At 45.1% G+C, this 20,935-nt stretch overlaps 1 protein-coding gene across 5 annotated transcripts in view; it reads left to right on the top strand.

Annotated features, from left to right (window-relative positions):
• The window catches only part of ZNF664 (zinc finger protein 664), a 34,747-nt gene extending 23,737 nt beyond the window's left edge, over positions 1-11,010 (top strand). For 3 of the 5 annotated variants that reach the window (XM_033098078.1, XM_033098077.1, XM_033098076.1), the window contains exons 4-5: positions 6,976-7,037; positions 7,139-11,010. In XM_033098078.1, coding sequence (XP_032953969.1) covers positions 7,730-8,515 — 786 coding nt within the window. In that variant the 5' untranslated portion in view covers positions 6,976-7,037; positions 7,139-7,729 and the 3' untranslated portion in view covers positions 8,516-11,010. The remainder of the gene's footprint in view (positions 1-6,975; positions 7,038-7,138) is intronic. The other 2 variants (XR_004422110.1, XM_033098079.1) reach the window with 1 other exon arrangement.
• The last annotated feature ends 9,925 nt before the right edge of the window (positions 11,011-20,935 follow it).

Below are 20,935 nucleotides of genomic sequence, written 5' to 3'. Positions count from 1 at the left end.
CTGCATGGATGGGCGGAGAATCAGGTTAAAGAAGGTTGTAGTGTTGCTAAACTAGTGTGACAGAGAAAAGAACGAGAGCGTGAACAGTGAATGCAGGCGAGAAGTCCTCCCAGTGGACGGGGGACAGGCAGGTGACAGACAGACAGACGGTCAGGAGTGACGGGAGGTAGCTGGAAGGGGGAGTGCATGGTGCCAGGGAATGGGCTGCTCGAACAGAGTTTGGACGTGGTGGCACAGGGACTGGTGATGACCAGGCTGGGCTTGACCATGGAAATGGTGCGGGAAGGGGAGAGGGGCTGGGAGAACCGGCCAAGGGCTGGGGCCGAGTCTGAGCCAGAAAGGAAGCTGACAGGCGGGGTCTGATTAGTGGGACAGAAAAGATTAAAAGGAGACTAGAGGTCCTGTGGGGCCAAGGAAAGGTTCAGTCTGATTAACAGTCAGAAAGCTGGCAGAACAGGATGTTTTGGTCAAAGGATAGAGTTTCTCTCCAGATAGAGGAATTGCTAACAAACTTGTAAGCCGACACCCTGTGGAGTGATGTGCGCCTGTGTTTTGCGAGGTTTAGTGGAGACGCAGTTGGTGTAGCTCTGTGATTTAGAATGCTATTGTGGAGCTTTAGTTACGGCTTAGGAGCGTCATGACAGGGATCTCGTAAGCAAAGGCTTACTGGTTTGCTTTCTCGTTACGGGAAATTTCAAAAGTCAGAAGCAGAGGAAATAGCAAAACATACCCGTGTGTACGCATCACCCAGGTTCAGAACGCACCAGCTTTTTGCTGTCCTTGGTTCATGTTCCCGTCTCCTTTTTGTTCCCGTGAGAAGCCAGCTTTGGCCTTGAGTTAGGTTTTGTCGATGCCTCCAGGTCACGTATTGGGTGTGTCAGCAGGCCCACGGGTAATGTGCACACTTGTGCAGCCAGCATTTCAGAAAGGAAATAAATGCATAATACCGATGTCTGTCCTTGAGTTTCTACCGCATGCTGCTTTGCATTTTGACTCACTGACAGCGTATGGAACATTGCTTTTGATTGGCCAGGATATCTGCATCATCTTGATTACATTCAAAGAAAACATGCACATAGTGTGAGGTGACATCCTTGCCTGACGTTCCAAGACCGAGTAGGAATGGATTTTTAAATCCCTTCCATCCCGTTCCGTTCCTTTGGTTGAACTTCATTCATGTAGCACCTGCCCTTTGTCGTCTGTGCTCCAGGCTTTCAGTGGCATCACTGGCCTCCTGTCCCCACACCAGACTTTCTCTCTCAAGCCCCCGCCTTGCCTCTGCCATCAAGTAATAACAGATGTGGTCCTACATCTCCATAGAGCTGCTCTCATGCCCCGAGCACGCCCGTCTGCAAGCCCAGTTCTTGCCCAGTTGGGCTGGTTGTGAAATTGTACTTGCTCTGCAGCAGTTGCTCTCCTTCAGTCAGTGGTGACGGTTCCAGGTCTGGCTGCCTTTGCAGTTCTTGTGTCACAGCCATCGTCTCACTGAGAAGCGCAGACGAGGCCTCAGCCTGGGCTCCAGCAGCAGCTGGCTTCCCGCATGTGTGCCAGGTCTGATGTTGAGGCTTTGGGCTGCGGATTCCTTCAGAACTTTTCTTTCTCTCCTGCTGACTCAGGGCAGTTAGTCTTGATTTCATACCCAGCCTGTACTGAGTGTAACCCAGAGTGTAACCCAGATCAGAGGCAGCTTTCTGGAAGCTCGGTCACAGGTCCTGACCTCTACCTCCATGGTAAATGGTTGGCATTACTCCTTCCATCACCCGAGCACCAAGGGCCTCTGTGGGACGCTGTCCCTCAGTGTGTCACGCTCCTCGGGTCCTCTGTTCTCCAGCACTGCCCTGTGCAGACTGGGCCCTTCTACCATGAATTACTGGTTTGCAGCCATAGGACCGTTGCAACAAGAAATCCGTGAAATGCTAGCGTCCCTTTTTCCCCCAAGCAGAATCGTGGTTGTGGTCAGATGTATAACCAAGTCATAGCTAAAAGGCACATACAAAAGCATGTGTAAATAAGCCATGTTTCAGGACTCACATTTGGGCCTTCCTCCGCCCCCCGCCCACCCCCAGCGACAGCAGCGTGAGCTGCTTCTCAGGCCAGGGGCGTTACCTCCAGGTGCTGCAGCAGACTCAGGGAGAAATTCAGGAGAAATCTGTGTCCTCGCTCCCCCTTCCTCTTGACCTTCACCCCCAGCAGGTCTGACCAGAGTGAGGTCCTCTCCCTGTAAGCATGTGTGCCCACAGGGAACAAGGTCACTGCAGCAGACTAGCTGTCCTGTGTGTGTCCTGCCACCACAGGCCACGTCAGTAGTCGCATCACCTCCCAATCAGTGTGCTGGAGTCTGCGTCCGCCTCCGTCCCCATCTCCAGTGCCAGGGCCCCGAGCTCCTAAATACACGGTCTCCTGGCGTTAATATTGAGGACTTGTTGCTCCCTCATGTTCCAGCGTCAGTTAGTTACCAGCTGATGCCTCGGTTCCACCTGTGCTGGGGGATGAGGCTCAGGTAGTCTTTGGTGTCACAAAGTTCAGAGGAGGCGAAGACTGCAGGAGCCAAACTGCAGGAAGAGAGAGGCGCCTTCTCAGGGAAGGTGGGATTGGAGGCCGGTGGGCTATGTGAAGCTCTTCTCTCAATTCTCAGCAGAACTCGAGCTTTCCTGCTGGAGAAGTCCTCAGATGTAGGGTGAGTGCATGGGCTGCTGGGGTGCCCTGAGGTCTCACGGGATAGACTGAATGTCACCCTTGGCACTGCTGACCTCAGTGCAGGCCTCCTTCCTCCTGGGGTCAGACGGGCGCGCTCGCGGTCAGACTGGCTGTCGCCTGGAATGCCCTTGGGGGACGTTAGCTGGGAAACGTGTCTCGAGTGAGGGCACCTGGGAACACTGCATTTGGGATCTGTAAGGTTGGTGGGTGTATCTGCTCCCTTCATTTCCCCTCTTCACGTGAATGGAAGCAGTGAGCTGGTGCTATTTCAGGAAAGTCCGCAGTGGGGATCCTTTTGTTCTTGTTTGTCCTCCTGGTGTTCTTTGCTTAGTCACACGGCAGATTTGCTGGTGTTTCTTGTGCTCTATCTTTTTGTTCTTTTTCCTGCAGAATGTAGCTTACCCCCCTTACCCCGCTCCGTGCGGTGAGACTTACAGACATGTCCAAGCATTTTGCCTGGGAGGAATGGCAGGGCCTCATTCCTGCAGAGAAACTGGCGGGAGCTGACGTAGGACGAAGGCAGGCATTTCATGTCACCGATTGGTGTTGAGTTACTGCCCTTCCGAGCAGAGTTAGCCTCTCCTGAGACCAGTCTGGATGATGCCCCGCCCCTCACTGCTTCATTTCCAAATGAGGGTGCGGGAGAACCACCGGTGTCTCAGTAGCTTGTGGGGAAGGCCCAGCAGGGTGCAGGACTGTCCCTTTGTCCTCTGCTTGTCACTGCCCTGAAGCCATGGCCTGTCTCTGCTCTGCAGTGACATCTGCGGTGCACATGCCTGCCCTGCTCTATTGACTGGGGAAGTCACAGCCCCATGGGGGTTGTATTGATTTAGCTCTGTGTCACTTCTGTGTGGTGGGCCTGTTCTGGGATCAGTTTGTCACTGCAGGAGGGGCAGGAAAACAATGTCTCCTCACCACGAACCAATTTCTTATCATGAAAATTTCAAACATGCACAAAACTAGAAAATGTTTTCTTCATCATTTATCCACATTTAGCAGTTATAACAATTTTGCCACATTTGCTGTATCCTTTTTTTTTTTTTTTTTTCCCCAAAGCATCTTAAGACACATCTCAGACATGTCATTCCGTTCCGACATGCTTTGGTACACATCTCTAAAAATACAGGCGTCAGTCAGTTTACGTAACTGCATAACACAGTTAACAGTATTCCTGGTATGATCTGATACCCAGTCCCTAATCATGTGTCTGCACTTGTCTCCTTTTGGCAGCTTGCTTATTTGAATCAAATTCCAAGGAAGGTCCTTGTGTTTCATTTGATTGTTATGTCTCAATCAAATGAAGTCTCTTTCATTTCGAGCAACCTTGCCCCCTCTTCTCCATGCCATTCAATTGTTGCAGAAATGGGCAGTTGTCTTAGGAGTGGTTCACATTTTAGTATTTTCCTGTTTGCATCCTGGTAGTTCCTCTGTCCTTCCCAGTTCCTTCAAATAAAAGTGAGCTCTAGAGGCTTGATGAGATTCTGGTTCAGTCTTTTGGCAGGAATGTTTCAAGGTGATACTGTGTGTTTCACAGATACTATTGCACCACTTCGAGAGGCACACGAGGTCTGGTTGTTGCTCTTAAAGCTATGCTAAGATCAGTCCGTGGGTGGGTTCAGGGATGACAGCCCGATTCTCAATGGAAAGTTCCAGATCATTTTCACCTGTTTTCACCCTTTCCTTATTGTGACCTGGATCAGGTGTTTCATTAGGGCTACACATTTACTAGCTGGGTTGCTGCAGTATCTTGAAAGATAGTTCATAGAGGAAAGATGGATGGATGTTTAATTCTTCCCTTTAAATTGCCAATTTTCAACAAAAGTGAAAAGTTTGTGTCCTAGTTACTTCTCATTTTGTCCAATGCCTTGAGTCTCTGTCTCTCTGCCTCTGTCTCTCTCTTTGTCTCTGCACTTCTCCCTACTCCCTGTGAACTCATGGGGTTTTGTATATTTGCTATTGCAGTAGATTGCGTTCACCGTTTCTTTTGATGTTCAGTTGTCCCATTTTCGGCCACTTGGAGTCTCCTCATAAATTGGCATCTGTGTTCCTTGGCGTGACTCTCTTACACTCGGATAGCAAGATGTCCCAGACTCATTTATAAAGTGCTGCTCTGGCCTTGAAACCAGCCGTTCTCCAGGGATCCCTGTGCCATTTGGTGGGGAAAGGCCCGGAGCTGTCGGTCATCATTGCTTCCAGCCCTTTATTGTTGGACGGACCTAAAACAAAGGCGTGATTCAAACTGATATTCCTGAATTAAATTTTACGTTACAGGATTTTTTCCTAAACTGATTTTATATTTGTGTCTCGTTTCTCTTAACGCTGAGTGCTGTTTCCTAACATTGTCATAAATACTTATTGGCGTTATCCTACTTTATAAAAACACCAATGTCATTACTAGTAACAGTTAAACTAGGGAAGAAGTGTGATTGCTTTGCAGCTTTGTTAGCAGAATATGTCCCTCTAAGGATGGACATTTGTGGATGTGTCATCAACTTGAAAGTTAAAGTTCATTATCTACATTTTGCTTTACAATTTTAGGGATTGTTTTTTCCTTTTTGTTTAATTTTATTTTTTGAATATTTCAACATTTACATTTCCAAAAGTCAAAACTACCTAACAGGGTACATTCAGAGAAGTTTTACTCCATCCCTCCCTTTCTCTTTTCTCCCCCATAATGACCATTCAGTTTGTATTATCCTTCTGCATGCTTGTTTTATCCATCATATAAACAAATACATAAATACATTCACATTCCCTTCCTTTTATGCACAAAACATAGCACAGTTACCTACTGTTCTGTGCCTTTTTTTCTTTTTTTACTAAACAGTATGCCCTGGGTTCGCTTCACACCAGTGCATAATGCTCTCCCGCCTTCCCCTTGTGAACCGCCTGGGCAGGTCTCATTGTCGGAAGGACCATGGGCGGTTGAGCCAGGCCCCCTGACGGTGGGCCTGGTGTGGCCTGCGGCTCTGCTATGACAAACGCTGCCTCGGTGAATGAACTGAGACATCAGTCGGTTCCTGTTTCTGCCAACATGTCTTGGTATTAATGTCTAGAAGTGTGATTACTAGGTCAAAGGATAGATGCATATATACTTTTTCTAGACGTTGACTGTATTTTTGCTGAAACGTTGGTTATCTAGTTGAATTTTATTATCCTGACACTTCCACCTAGAAGCAGTGTAATTTATTTTGCCATTTTAACGTTAAATCTCCTCAAGCACTCATGTACTCCATCTTTGTATGGAACATATTACTGAAAGTGTTATTTTAAGATCTGTTAATTTCCTTTAATTAATTGAAGTGTCACTTACTGAGTATAGAATATACGAGAGGAAAAGATTGCTAAAACGTGGTTCTAGACCTCAAAAGTTTTCAGATTGAATAATTTGGGATTTATTTTCTTCTATTTGCTTCTCATTCTATTTGTTGTATATTTTTATCCCATGTTGGTTGTCAAAAGACTGGTCCTAAGGCCCTGGGAAATGCGTGTTTATCTGCTGTGCCAGGTGATGTCTGTGGGGCAGAGTCGCTGTCAGAAAGCGTGAGAGGTGTGACCCACAGATGTTAACTGAAGACCCCTTCCCTGAATAGCCCAGCAGCACATGGATTCCTCCCTCGTGGCTTTTCCATCCTAGCACAGGAGACAGATCAAAAACCAAGGAACAATAAGATAATTACAAGTTCTGTGTTCTTTGAAGGACTCAAATCCGAGATTAAAAATAGTCTTAGCCAGGGGCCCACTTGAGTTAGGGGAGGGGCAGCTGACACCCCAGGCATGCAGAGGTGGGGGAGGGGCATTTCAGACCCAGGAGACAGCGATTCCAAAGGCCCCGTGGCAGGCTAGGTTGGGGTGTTTGAGAACTGAAACCGAAAGGACAGTGGGGCAAGATCGTGGCAGGACCTTGAGTTTTAGGTTAAAGATTTGGATTTTATTTTAAGTACATCAGGAAGCCATGGAGGACATTTAAGCAAGGGAATGACATTCGATGCCAATAGGTTATGCATTTACTCTTTCTGTAGATTGGAAGGCTACTCCCATAGGGTGCTGAGCTCCAAAAGCAGCAACGTTGTCCCTTCTGAAGTTCAAAGTGGACGTAGTGTTCCTTCGTGCTCCTTTATTCAGGACAGCTGCTGCTTATACTCACTGTAGGTCATCTGAGGATGTCTTTTCAATAATATTCCCTTGATGTTCAGATAATTACAATAAGTGGTTGTAATTGGATTATATACTTGGGCTGTGAACAGGAGCATGATATCTACAAATTCTCTTCTTCAGACCTGCAAATCCAAGAGACACCTCTCTGGAAGATAAGAGCTTCTTTCTCAAGATCAAAAAAGGTCTGTGTTGCTGCTGTCACATTTACATGAAATTAATTATGGAATCAATAGCAGTTTTCCGGACAGAAAGGCATTTTCAATGTATTCTGTTTCTGTTACAGGAGACGAGTGATACCTCTGTAGGGATCCTCAGGAGGAAGGCGACGTACTTGGAACCCAAGGAGCTTGCTTCCTGGGAAGGCTCCTGTCTGATGTGGAGGAGGCAGAATGTCCCACTGACTCTTCGAGGGGAGCTTACAGGGGATCGAGACCAGCACGCAGTATCTCACCCTCTACGACAAAGGACACCGTGCAGTCCTTTTCCTAGAAGTGAGAAGTCCGAGACTGTTCTAGAGGCAGAAGATTCTAGGGGCTTAAAAACGCAAAGGTTTGCACCTTGGGAGCCCCTTGGAATGTTGACAACTCAGGACCTACAAGAAAGTTGTGTGTTTATGAGTTACAGAATTCATGTGGAGATCAGTGTCACTTTATAATCAGTAGTAATACCGCGTGAGGAACACTATGCAGGAAGAAGGCTTCCATAGAAAGACAGGCAGGGAAAAGCTTAGGCCGACCTTAAACCTACCGAACAGAGCGAGCCTGAGATAAACTGCCAAAATGGCCAAATAAGAGACTTGATGAGATAGCAACCCTGTAACTATAGTAGTTGTAAGGAAATTTTCTCCTCTAAGTCACGATACCAAATAGGAAAAATGATCTACAAGTGCCCCATGTGTAGGGAATTTTTCTCTGAGAGAGCAGATCTTTTTATGCATCAGAAAATTCACACTGCTGAGAAGCCCCATAAGTGTGACAAGTGTGATAAGGGTTTCTTTCACATATCAGAGCTTCACATTCATTGGAGAGACCATACAGGAGAGAAGGTCTATAAATGTGATGATTGTGGTAAGGATTTTAGTACTACAACAAAACTTAACAGACATAAGAAAATCCACACAGTGGAAAAGCCCTATAAATGTTACGAGTGTGGCAAAGCCTTCAATTGGAGCTCACATCTTCAAATTCACATGAGAGTTCATACAGGTGAGAAACCCTATGTCTGTAGCGAGTGTGGAAGGGGGTTTAGTAATAGTTCAAACCTCTGCATGCATCAGAGAGTCCACACCGGAGAGAAACCCTTTAAATGTGAAGAGTGTGGGAAGGCCTTCAGGCACACCTCCAGCCTCTGCATGCATCAGAGAGTCCACACAGGAGAGAAACCCTATAAATGTTATGAGTGTGGGAAGGCCTTCAGCCAGAGCTCCAGCCTCTGCATCCATCAGAGAGTGCACACCGGGGAGAAGCCCTATAGATGTTGTGGGTGTGGGAAGGCTTTCAGCCAGAGCTCCAGTCTCTGCATCCATCAGAGAGTTCACACCGGGGAGAAGCCTTTTAAATGTGATGAGTGTGGGAAGGCCTTCAGCCAGAGCACCAGCCTCTGCATCCATCAGAGAGTGCACACAAAGGAGAGAAACCATCTCAAAATATCAGTTATATAAAGCGTCTTGCTAAGAGTTAAAAATCTTAAAACCCGTAAGTGCCACTAGGAAGGAAACCCTGTAAATACCTGCATTGACCCAAAAAATTTTTACAGCAAGCTCCAGCAGAACATTCTTGTCAAAAAGGCACATGAGGTTGATTTTTTTGATTCATGCCAAGTGTGTTCCACAACTTGACTTTGAATCTGGAATCCCTGTAGTGTCTGCCCAAGACAGGCTGTGAGGTCCCAGCATTTCTCATCCACAAAAACGTGGATGTGCGTTTCCTGGGATTTGGCACGATGCCTCGGTAGTTGAAACACTGCACAGGAAACCATGATCATTGCACAGCCTCCGTTGTCACCTGTTGATGCTTTACTCAACAGTTACCCAGGTGCTCCCCCATCGGGAGCTCACAGCCCCCATTTGATTTGAGCATACCGGTTACTGCACTTGAAAACGGACAGCTCCCACTGAGACAGTGTTCTGGTATTTCTGAGGTTCCACTCGATTCAGCCCCTCCGTGTCTTTCCATAGGTCCCATTATTGCTGAACCCACTCTACCTATCTGTCCTCAAAACACCCATAAATATCCACCCCTTCCTAGATGGCATTCAATTTCATTTTAGATTTTAGGTGACTCATAATTTCCATTCACTTGGCCTCTCAGAGAAATCATTAGAGACGTACATGCCCTTGAACTTTTTTTTTTAACTTTGTGGATTCTGCTAATCACTGCGTCTCTGTTAGTCAGACTTACTTTTCTAGTGGCTGCATCGCATATTTTTAACTTGAATTTTTTTTGGAATTAGCTGAATGTAAATAGCAGGGAGGAAGAAGCAAGCAAAGTTAGAACTTTCTCCATCCAGCTTGCCCTCTCGGGCTCCTTCTGTCACGTGGAGCTATGTACTGGCTCCGGGGAGACCATAGGAGAAGTGGGTGGTAGGAGGAGTCGCAACATTTAGTCTCCTTTTCTGTACTTTTGGGCAATAACGAGTAGGAGTCCTCCATACCCCTTCGTGGAGGATTGTGTGCCAGTTCCTTTTTAGGCATGAATGTCTATGCTAATTGACCTTTTCTTTAGTCATTCATTCAACAAGTATTTATTGAACACCTCCTACGTGCCAGGCACTGCTGGCTGCTGGGAATACCACTGAATCAGGCGGACAAGGGCCCCGCTCGTGGAATTGACTTCTGGGGGGCGAGACGGGCGCTAAGCAAGTCAACATAAATAATGTAGTTTGAGGTAGTGATTAAGTGCTATGAAGAAAATAAACTAGGGTGATGCTGTAGAGGGGTGGGGTGGGGTGGGGGTGGGGCAACATTAGCTAGTGGTCAGGCAGGGCCTTTCGGAGGGGCGGCACTGGAGCGGGGCCCCAGAAGCACCCGGGACAGAGCACAGGTGCTGCGGTGGGTGGAGCCGCCACGCGTGGGGGACACAGAGGTGGCAGGCGTGGCGTGTAAGTGGTGGGAGGGGAGCTGCTGAGCTGCTCAGCGCGTTTATAGGCCTTTTTTTTTTTTTCGCTAGATTGATATTAAAAACTCATGTGGAGGAACTCAAGGAATGTTTAGAAGACCAAAAGTCCCCAATGACAACAACAAAAAGCATCTAATTTTTAGCTTTGTTTCTCTTCTCATTCCTGTTTTTATTGATTTCCCACATGTCCTTTTGCTCAGGAAGTCTTTGGGGAAATTAAGGATTTTTGAAACTCTGAAATGGGTGATCTTGTTAGGGGTGTCTGTCCACTGTCAGGTTGGAAATGAACTCCCCAGAATCGTCATGGAAATACTGACACAAAGCTGGGTTTTCTCCCCACATTTGAAATAATTTCTTCTGTTCGAATGGAAGGGGTTTCTGTGTAACTAAGACCTCAATGCATAAAGGAGATTGAAAGGAGCACATAATTTTGTGGGCAGGCCGTGAAGTTAGAAGTGGGACTTGGGGTTGACTGCTTGCTGCCTGGACTTGGATCCAGACACCTGTGAACAAGCCTCCAGGGGTCACTTCTCACACATTCCCTCCTTTTCACAGAGAGGGCGGCTCAGTTATTGGCCAAAGCCCCTTCCAGGCCCGAATTCCTCGACTACGATTTACTGTAGTGTCTTAGCACTCATGTCACAGTAGCGTGAAGCGTTAGAGAAAAGCCTAGACTTTTAGTTGGTAGAGAGCCAGTTGAAATATCATTGATAGAATTTTAGTTTTAGGAAAAATTGGTTTGATTTCTAGCTTTATTAGGTATGTGAGCTTGGGCAAATCACTTAACTTTTGAGTCTAGTTTTCTCACAAAATGAGGATATTAGGCGAAACGATTTCCGAGTTTCCAGCTAGTCCTAGAGTTCTATATTTCTACATAGTTGGGTTATTTTATCATGCTGTTGCTGGGGAATATGACTAACACTTTTAAAGCTACTAATTTTATGTCGAGCTTTAAAATCCATAATTGTTATCTTCGGAAAATATTATTTGACCTACAGTATGTCCAAATCAATTTAATAAAATCACTTTATAACAGGGTTCTGTGCTCGATAGTAGTTGTGTGTGTGTGTGTGTGTGTGTGTGCACGCGCGCGCGCGCGCGCCTGGTGGGGCTGGGCTTGTGTGTTGTGCCGAGGGTGACCGTACAACTTGGGGTCTAAGCTGGGTATTTAGGTATAGAGGGGAAGGTCCTGCTCAATGCGGGCAGCAGGCCGAAGTGGGGACAGACTGGCCTGGGGCCACAACCCAAGCAAGTAGTAAATGACCAAAGTGCATCAGGAATAATTCAGGAGTTGGAGGTCTGTGCAAATGCAGAAGGCATCACAGGAAAGACAGCCCCTGCTCGGCTGTGTCCATGATGGAGTACCAGCCTAAGGTTTGCACACATCCTGCTCTGAGAAAAAAAGAGTAGTTTTTTACGTAACTTGGAATGATTCTGAAATTTTGACAACTCGTTTCCTGTGTGACCCGTTTTGGTCATTTCATCTTATCTGTCTGGTGCCCACAGGCTTTTATTTCACTCTGCAAACCCTGCTCTGGTCACTACTGATTGTAGCCCACACCTGGCGAGACGTGATGTACTCTTAGCTGGTGCTGTGGTGGCCTGTGTGCAATGCACCAGCCTCTGACAGTGGCCCTGGCGTCTGCTAGCGTTGGGGGCAAGTCTGTATTCCATTTTCACCGATGAGGGGGAAGCAGTCCAAACTGGCCTTTGTGACTTGAGTGGGTGGGGAAGAGAGGTCACATGTGGGCTCCCGTGTCACCACTGAGCCACGCCCGGTGCCTGCGAGGATTTAGAGGGTGAGAAGCCAAAGCCCACTTCCCAGGTTCCAATGGGAACCTGAGTAAACTTGGCAGATTGTGTCTTTAGGACAGGAAAAAATCAGCCCAACGGTAGTCCAGACGGCCTGTTGTGTGAGAACATACATGGGTGCCGAGGCCCATCACAGGTGGTCCCCAGGAAGTAGTGGAGAGTTTCTTTGGTGCGTGAGTTTGGACATGATGCTTTCCAAGACACCTTCCAACTCTTGATTGTGTTCTGAAAAATGTTTAATGATTAAGCAATTTTTCTGAACAACTTACTGTTATTCTCAGGAATTTGAAAAAATAGGTGAGTGGAGCGCAAATACGAGAAGCAGATGGAAAAAGTACTCTGGTCAAATCCAGGCCCTAGGGAATAGATGAGAGCTGTGAAGGTAGGACAGGAAAGAGCTCTGTGGAGTTGGCGGAAGGAAGGTGATAGACACTTGTTCTTGACCTTACTTAGTTTCTTCACGTCTCTGGACCTCAGATTTCTCATCTATAAAATGAATACCCAACTTGTGAGATAGTTGGGAGAACTATTAGGTTGGTGCAAAAGTAATTGCAGTTTTTGCAATTTTAATCTTTTAAACTGCAATTACTTTTGCACCAACCTAATAAAAGCATGTATCAAGTGCCTACATTTAGTAATACAACAGGAAAAATAATTACGATTCCCAGTTGCCTGTTGAAGAGTCGTTCTTCAGCTCTCTTTCTGTTCTGCTGAGCACTGGGAGGGCTTTGGGCATCTAAATTTGGCGGTAGGGCTGACTGGCTCCATATGATGAGAGAGAGAAGACCTTGAATCACTCAGGATAGTCTGGAGTGAGAAAACAGTAGACTAGAGAAAGGAGTCGGAGAGAGGGACCCAGCGTGGTAGGGTAGTGTAAGGTCGCACGCTTTTGTATCTGAACCCTTAGGGCCACACATAATCTCCTGAAAGTCTTGAGGTGCTTGGTTTGAGTGGGTTTCTTACGGAAATGGGCAGAAAGACTGAGTCTGGGTCCACGCTGAAACGGGGCAGGACACAAGTACCACATGTGATAAATATCGGTGCCAGCAGAGGTGGCCACAAGACCATGAACTCCAAGGAACACGCAGAAATTGGGGAGAGATTCATGCTTCCACAGGCTTCCCCAAGGCCCTAAGGGGCAGGGAGGAGGCCTCCGGTGTCTTTGTTACCTCATCTAGTATACACAAGGTAGAATAATTGTAAGATCAGGAGTAAATGAAAACTTACTATTTTTTAAAATTTTCTAATTAAAGTTTATTGGGGTGACAATGGTTAGTAAAGTTACATAGATTTCAGGTGTGCAATTCTGTAATACATCATCTATATATCACATTGTGTGTTCACCACCAAAAATGAAAACATTTTATTCCCATATTGTATTTAAAATTGTAAGAGGCCCATGAGCAAGTCCTCAGATCCCAGGGCCTGTGTTTGTGACACATCGGCAAGGACTTGGCACAGAGCTCAATGGACAGTGACTGTTCCACCAAAGTGTTTTTATTCAGATTTAGGCACAGGCAAATACGATACATTTATAGTCAAATAGTAGCTTACGTAGATGGCTCTTACTGCTTTTCAGGTGGATTTACAGGCTTTCTGGTTTTCATGTTCCCCGCGCCTTACACTCCGTAATACTGCTTCTGAGACTGTCCCCTCAGAGACGTCCCCTGCTCCTCTGCTGGCCCCCAGCACTGGCCCAGGTCTTCACTGTGTCGTGAATATGGTGGGAGTGTTATGTTTGGAGAGGTTTTAAACCTAGGACCCTAGGTGGGTTTCAGAGAGGTCTAGAACCTTCTTAAGTTGTATGCAGAATTTTGTGTATATGTGGGTATGTGCACGTTCCTCGGAAAGAGTGCTTGCATTCAATTTGTGACCACTGGATAAAGAACATTAATTGAGGAAAGCCATTTGATTCAGACACACACACAGTTACTCATGGTGCAGGAACATTGGGCAAAGGGGCGCTTAAGAGTTTCAGAGCAGTGGTGGGTCACTGGAACAAACAGAAAATGATGAGTATAACAAATGGGAGAAAACCCATTAGCCTGTGTTGTGAAGGAAAAAAAAGGCCATTGGCATGAAATGGAAGATACAAATGCTTGTGCGGCTCCACTGGGCTCGATGGGTAAACTGTGCTGTGGTGTAACGTAACGTGCTTCCCAGACAAGTTCCGTGAACAATGTATGAATGTCTGTGTAGGTGAGAACAGATCGTCCCCCTCTAGAGGGACTGCCCGGAGTGGAAGGAAATGGCTGTACATGGAAAATACTGGAGCTACAGCTGTCTTTCCTGGTTGCAGGGGAGGCCATTCTTGCATCAGATTGGAGTGAGGTCCCCAGTGCTGGAACAGGCTGTGTTTAGATTCTCAAATAAACCTCGTCATGTCACTTGGTGCTGTGTGCTTCTGTGTTTCATTTCTGTGTCCCACTTCACTTCCCTGGAGTACAAAATGAAGGGAATATGTCTTTATAACGTCTAAATCATTTGAGCCATCGTAATGAAACCCGGCAGTTAGGCTGTTGTGTCCGAGCGTAAGCCCCTAACCCCTAGTTTTGGGCTGCATCCCATAGGTGTTGCAATGATACACTCTCATGGTTACTGTTTTGTAAACCGTTTTTATTGTTTCTTTTACCTGTTGGGCCCACGAGTTGATTTCATTTGTTTTCAATTTTATCTCTTTTTCAGTAATCACTGTAAATTTTCTGCTTTGAAGAACTCACACACACACACATACACACAGACACACACACATCAATCAAACAAGGAGTCTTTCCCTGGGAAAAGTTGGAGGAGAAGGGACCTCCCCTCCAAAAAAAAAAAAAAAAAATCACATTTCATACAATTTTAGAATTTTAATTAGAATAGAAAAATAAGGTTATTTTTCTTTCCCACCTGAGTTTGTAGACTGAAATTTGTACCTACTACACAAGCTTGTGTGACAATGAATTACGGAGAAATTTGGTGGCTTCTTTGCTACTGTGGACAAATCAATAAAAAACATTAAGCAGTAATTCTAGAAGCAGCAGCCTACCTCCTTTGACCAAGTGAGATCCACCAAGCCTTGCATGTTTGAGTTCTGGGATGCTTTCCTTGTAGAGGGAGTAGCCATGTGTTTTGTTATAGGAGAGGATGGTCCCACAGGTGCCAGGGTCTGAGTCCTTCAGGTGGGAGGGCTCAGAGTGGGGTGGCTGCGAACAATCCTGGCTGCTAAGGACACCAAGCTGCACTTTCAGGAATGTGACAAATGACCGTGTGAGCTTGACCAGGGGAGGAAGGAGGCCCCCTCCCATCGTCTGCATGATTGCAGTGGTGTCAACAGCTTCTCAGGGCCACCAGGTCAGTAGAGCAGAGGCCTCGCCCAGAGCAGCCCTGGCCCCACTCAGGAAGCCAGCCCCGGTGAGAGCGGATTTGAGTGGGATTCCACTCAGTTTAGGCAAAGAAATGGGCGCATTTCTTGCACATTAAAAGTTATAAAGCCATCGGTACCTTTAAACATCTTGGCATTATTCTAATCCTTTGTATTACAGTTTCTTGTTTCTACTTGATCTCGCAAGTGTCGAGGGGATTATCTCCCACTATGTTTTTGATTTGGTTAATTTCTCTGGGTATTTCTAATCCTGCACGGTTCCTTGTATAATGCCCACGATTTAATTTTCAGTCGAACCTTTTATGGGATACAAAATTCCAGTCTTCATCCTGTTAAATGGTATTTGCTTGACTTCTATGTTGTTATAATTCTTCGTGTGCATACGAACATGTGTATATGCACCTCCTGCCTTTTCCCAAAGAAATGACGGAATCTATACATTATACATGGGCTGTAGTTTGACTGATTTTCAGTTCATGTGACTGTTTGATACCAACACACTCAGACCCACATCTTTCTTTTAACGGCCACATCATTTCTCCCACTGTATGGAAGACCTTATGTGTGTCTCCAGTCCTCTGTTGATGGAAACCTCCTCATGTTTTCTCCTATCCTACAACTTTTATGCGTTCGTGTTTTATGTTTAAATCTTTGATTTAAATTTTAAATCTTTGGATTTTTAAGGAATGCAGTAAGGGCTCAATGACAAAACATCTCATATGGCTAACTCGTTACCCTGTTACTACTGTGTTTCCCCGAAAATAAGACCTATCTGGACCATCAGCTCTAATGTGTCTTTTGGAGCAAAAATTAATATAATACCTGGTCTTATTTTAATATAAGACCAGGTATAATAATTATAATGTAACATAATATAACATAACATAATATAATATAATTAATACTGGGTCTATATTAATTTTTGCTCCTAAAGACGCATTACAGCTGATGGTCTTGCTAGGTCTTATTTTCGGGGAAACACGAAACTTACCGAATCTTCACAGATTTGAAATGCCAACTGTTTCACAAGCCAGATTCTCATATCTATTTGGAACTCTTTCTGTTCTGTTCAAATATTTTTCATTACTGCATCTTTATTATATGCTTTAATATTTGCAAGACCAGCTCCCCTTTATGAATCTTCCAGATTTTGCCTGTCTGTTCTGGAATGTATGATCAGTTACCTTTAAACTTTAGTGTCAGTTTGTTTTAGCTGCGTATCTTATAAACAACCTAAGATAAGATTTTTTTATTGGATGTTCATTCTTTTAATAAAGATACAACACATTTTCCCTTTTCTTGTGGTATATTCTAGTTTGTTGGATAAGCATTACTATTGCCAATTGAAAAGAAAACAAAAAAGTATGGTCACATTTGTATTATTTGGTAAGTTTGGCACCCTTTTCTTTGTAATGTAAATAAAATAAGCTTGAACCTCAATGCTTCATGTGATGGGAAATCCCATTCTATTGGAGGATGGGACAGAGTGTTTACACTTCTTTTTTTCTTTTCCAGTTTTTTTTTGTGTGTGTAGTGGTACATTTATATTTCGTATAGTCAGCTGGCTCCCACATTCCTGCTGATTCTGAGTTCTCCCTCTCAGCTTTCTGCATTTTGACTTTTATGGACTCTGCTGCCCTGCGTTTTATACCCCAAAGCCCACAGACTCACTGTGTGTCTGTGTGTGTGTGTGTGTGTGTGTGTGTGTGTGTGTGTACGCACATGCGCCGATTCCTTGTCATAAATCTCTCTGTATGTCCTATTGGTTCTGTTTCTCTGGAGAATCCTGACTAATGCAGCCCCTAATGTGTTTGGGGCTTGGCACAAGAGGACAAATGGAGACGCACATCCCATATGTCTGTACTTGTAAAAGTTATAAAGCAAGTTAACAAAGGTTCAATATAATATGTTCTGTTCTGCTGTTCAACCTTTGTTCAACCTGTGAGTGCTGTGACTCGTCAGTGTTCCATGCTGGTCACGGTGGTCCAGGAGGGTGGGCACCCCAGCCCACGGTCCAGGTACGGGCCATCCCCCACCTCCACCCCTGCAGCCACCCGTCTGTGGGTCCTCGCGCTGGGGTGTCCGTACCAGCAACCTGTTCTTAGGAGGGTGCCCCAGAAGCAAAGGCTCGTGCAGGCCCTGAGAGCCGGCCTGGACCATTTGGGAAGGACCCTCCAGGGTGGGGCTGCTTAGAGCCTGGTGTAATGGCCAGGCTGTAGGTTGGCTCATCCCCATGGCCCTGAGAGGGTCCAAGTGGGGACTGTCTTGTCCAGGCCTCAGGACAATGCAGACTGACCATGCATGTTCAAAGATGTCATTAGCAAAGGGACCAGGCAAGGGCAGCTCAACTGAAATTTCTGCCCCATGTGAAGAAACAAAAAGAATACTTATCGAGCAGTCATTTTGAGGAAAGAAAGAAACGGAAACTGAAGCCCACGAACTCCAACCTTCGATCCCCTATCTGGGGCATTAGCCAGTCAGTATCCTCAGGCCTTTTCCGATGTCCCCGGGTCCTGGCTTCATGTCGGCCACGTCGTTTGACCTTCTCCAGGTTGAGTGGCAGGAAGACATGTGAATAACCCTCTTTCCCGTATTTCTATCTCAATGAAAGTGCCAATCAAGATCCTGGAGAGCCCCTTGGGCTGCAAGATGCCTGGGAAGTAGAGATTGTTGTCCACCTCACGTGCTCAATGCAGGAAATTCATGAGGCCACTGCCACCAGGGACAGTGGCGAAATGGCTTGTGCTTCTCATCGGCACGTTAGCATCAACCAGGGGCTCTTCTTCCTCTCATGCTCTCAGAGAAAATGCACAGCACCCCCAACTCCTCAGGTCCCTCTGATAATTGCCTCTGAGTATTGACACGATTTTAATCTTCAATTTTCATCCACAGACTAACGGAGCAAAGCAATGACTTGAATCGTCCCCGTGAATAGGGGATAACAAAATAGACGCGTTGCTTTGCCATTTATTATTTTATTTGCCTTCATGATTCAGTTTTGAATAATATCATTAAGTTAGCTTCCATTCCTTGAGCAAATGTGAGTCACGTAGACGGTTGGGAAAGGGCCAATAATTTGGTGAAAAAGGGCAATTTTGCACTCATTGTTTTTTTCCTTTGTGAAAGCTAGTTATCTAGAAGGTGCTGACTCACTCATGGATAGTTGAATATTAATCAGACATGTTCTCATTATAGTCTGGGGTATTTGTTAAGGCCATAAAATAGTGAGAGGTGTTTGTTTTTCTTTTACAAGACAAATGATACAAAAATCCCTAAGACTGAAGAACAATTAGCTTCATTATTCACTTTTTACTGAAGATAGTGAGGCTATTATTGCCTTCGTTAGTGTTGATGCATTTTAAAATAAAACTAAAGACTCAAGATAACATAGCATGACAGTTAAAAGCTACAGTTATTTTACTAGGGAAATAAGAGATGCTGAGCATTAAAAACCTGACCGTTCTTTGCTATCTGGCTAAAGAGTCCGAAAATTAATTCCCTGGTTATTTTGGGTCCATCAAGTTGGAAACGGAGTAATTTCTCTTTGGAAAATGAAGCCACGATGTGGCTCCCTCTAGTGGTCCAAAGGGGTATGTCGGGGGTATAACACCCGTACAGTGGTACCTCGGTTTTCGAACTTCTCCATTGACGAACATTTCGGTTTAGGAACGCCGTAAATTTTATGAATCTATGGGATCATTAGATAGTAAAATTCAGGCTAAATTTGCAGTTTTAGGGGTTGATTTTAAAGGTCTGGAACGGATTAATCCATTTTGCATTACTTTCTATGGGGAAACCACGCCTCGGTTTTCGAACGTTTCAGAATTCGAGCGGTCTTCCGGAACAGATTACTGTAGAAAACCAAGGTACCACTGTAATTTGTAATTATCCATCCTAGTTCCCAATCTCCATTCAATTTCCTAAACACTCTTCTTTGGTGGGGAAGGGTGTAAAAACTCCCACCCTCCACTTGTTCTCTGAAGTACTTTTAAAATATAATTTTTAAGAAATGTTGAACCTCATGCCCCAAATCCATTTACTTTGTTTCATATATTTAATTTATTTATTAATTCTTTCCAAGTTCTATTATTAACTATAGGCTAGATCACTCATTTAAAAGATTAAAAATATATAATCAGTAATGCTCAGGAGACTTTTTTGCAAGAGGTAGTGTTACATAAAAACTAAAAGCATGATGTAAATTCACGAGACCATTCTGGGGGGTAATATAAGGGGAAAGTTGATAGTCAGTGTATACACCATTAGGTTACAAACCATTACTTCATTTATGCTGTGGATTTGAAATATGGGTTTCCTTCCAAGGGCTCAGACCACTGCACGTAAATCATACCACAAATAATGTTTTTTAAAAAAACCTCTAAACAACTGCTTGGTCAGATGTGCCTGGAACCATCTCTAATCAGCCTGTTGATAAAGCAATTTTTTTGGCTCTTAAAGTTCCAAGCATGTGTGTCAGCAGAGGAACATTTATCTCCTTCCCTTGTTCCTGTGGGGCTCATCAGTGACAATTATCGGAGCAAAGGAAGCTCTGCTAAAAATATAAGAATGCTAAAAAGATGGTTAGATGATACGGGAGAGCATATTTTAGCCTAGAGACCAGAAAAACTTATGAGCTTATAAGCGGTTAGAACATTTCCTTCTCTGCTTCCTCTTCCCCTCGAGGCAACAATCCTGGAACTTATAAACCGTCTTTGTGTTTTAGAAGTGGACATCTCTGTCTTAACATATTTATCATTATAGTGGTCATAGCAATTCAAAGGGGAAAAGATACTCCCTTTCTGGTTTATGCACGGGACACTGGAAAGAATGTTCAGTGACTTGCAAAAGTAAGGGGTGAAAGCTAACTAAAACCCCACATACCCTGAAATGACCATGACCATCCAGCAATCGCACTCCTACACGTAGGAATATACCCAAAAGAATTGAAAGCAAGAACTCAAACAGATAGTTTTACACTCATGTTCACAGCAGCGTTTTTCACAGTAGCCAAAAGGTGGAGACAGCCCAAGTGTCCATGGACAGATGATGGATAAGCAAAATGTGGTCTAACCATATGATGGAATATTATTCAGCCTTAGAAAGGAAGGAAATTCCGACAGAGGCTGCAACCTGGATGAACCTTGAGGACATTATGCTAAGTGAAATAAGGCAGTCACAAAAGGACAGATATTGTATGATTCCATTTATATGAGGGACCTAGAGTAGTCAAATTCATAGACATAGAAATGTAGAATGGTGGTTTCCAGAGGCTGGGACGAAGGGAGAATGGGGAGTTGGTGTTTAATGGGGACAGAGTTTCATTTGGGAAAATGAAAAAGTTCTGGAGACGGATGGTGGTGACAGCTGCACAACAATGTGAAGGTACTTAATGCCACTGGGTGTCTAAGTGAAAGCCACCTTGCTAGGGGCTGAAAATACAGAGAATAAGATTGGACATTCTTCTTGCTATACATGTTTTAGCCTAGTAGGAGAGTAAGACTTCCAAACAAATAATTATAGCACAGTGTCCCAAGAACACCTATAAAAGGATGATCCAGGTACAGTGTTAGCGCAGAGCACGGCCCTACCTGGGGCCGTGGGAGCCAGGAGAGGCTTCCAACAGGAGCGGGGCTTTCAGGGATGCATAAGAGTTCGCCTAGGTACAGTGAGAAAACAGAGGAGAAGGTACACACGGTGGTTCTCAAGGTTAGTCATGCTTCAGGGCTACCTGATTCAGTGGGTGTGGGGTGGGGCCTGAGAATGTTTGTCTCTATTAAGTTCCCAG

Source organism: Rhinolophus ferrumequinum, chromosome 25 (genome assembly GCF_004115265.2).
Source record: "Rhinolophus ferrumequinum isolate MPI-CBG mRhiFer1 chromosome 25, mRhiFer1_v1.p, whole genome shotgun sequence".
Classification (NCBI taxonomy): Eukaryota; Metazoa; Chordata; class Mammalia; order Chiroptera; family Rhinolophidae; genus Rhinolophus; species Rhinolophus ferrumequinum.
Note: the sequence above shows the minus strand (reverse complement) of the source record. Positions and strands in the feature narration are given on the sequence as shown.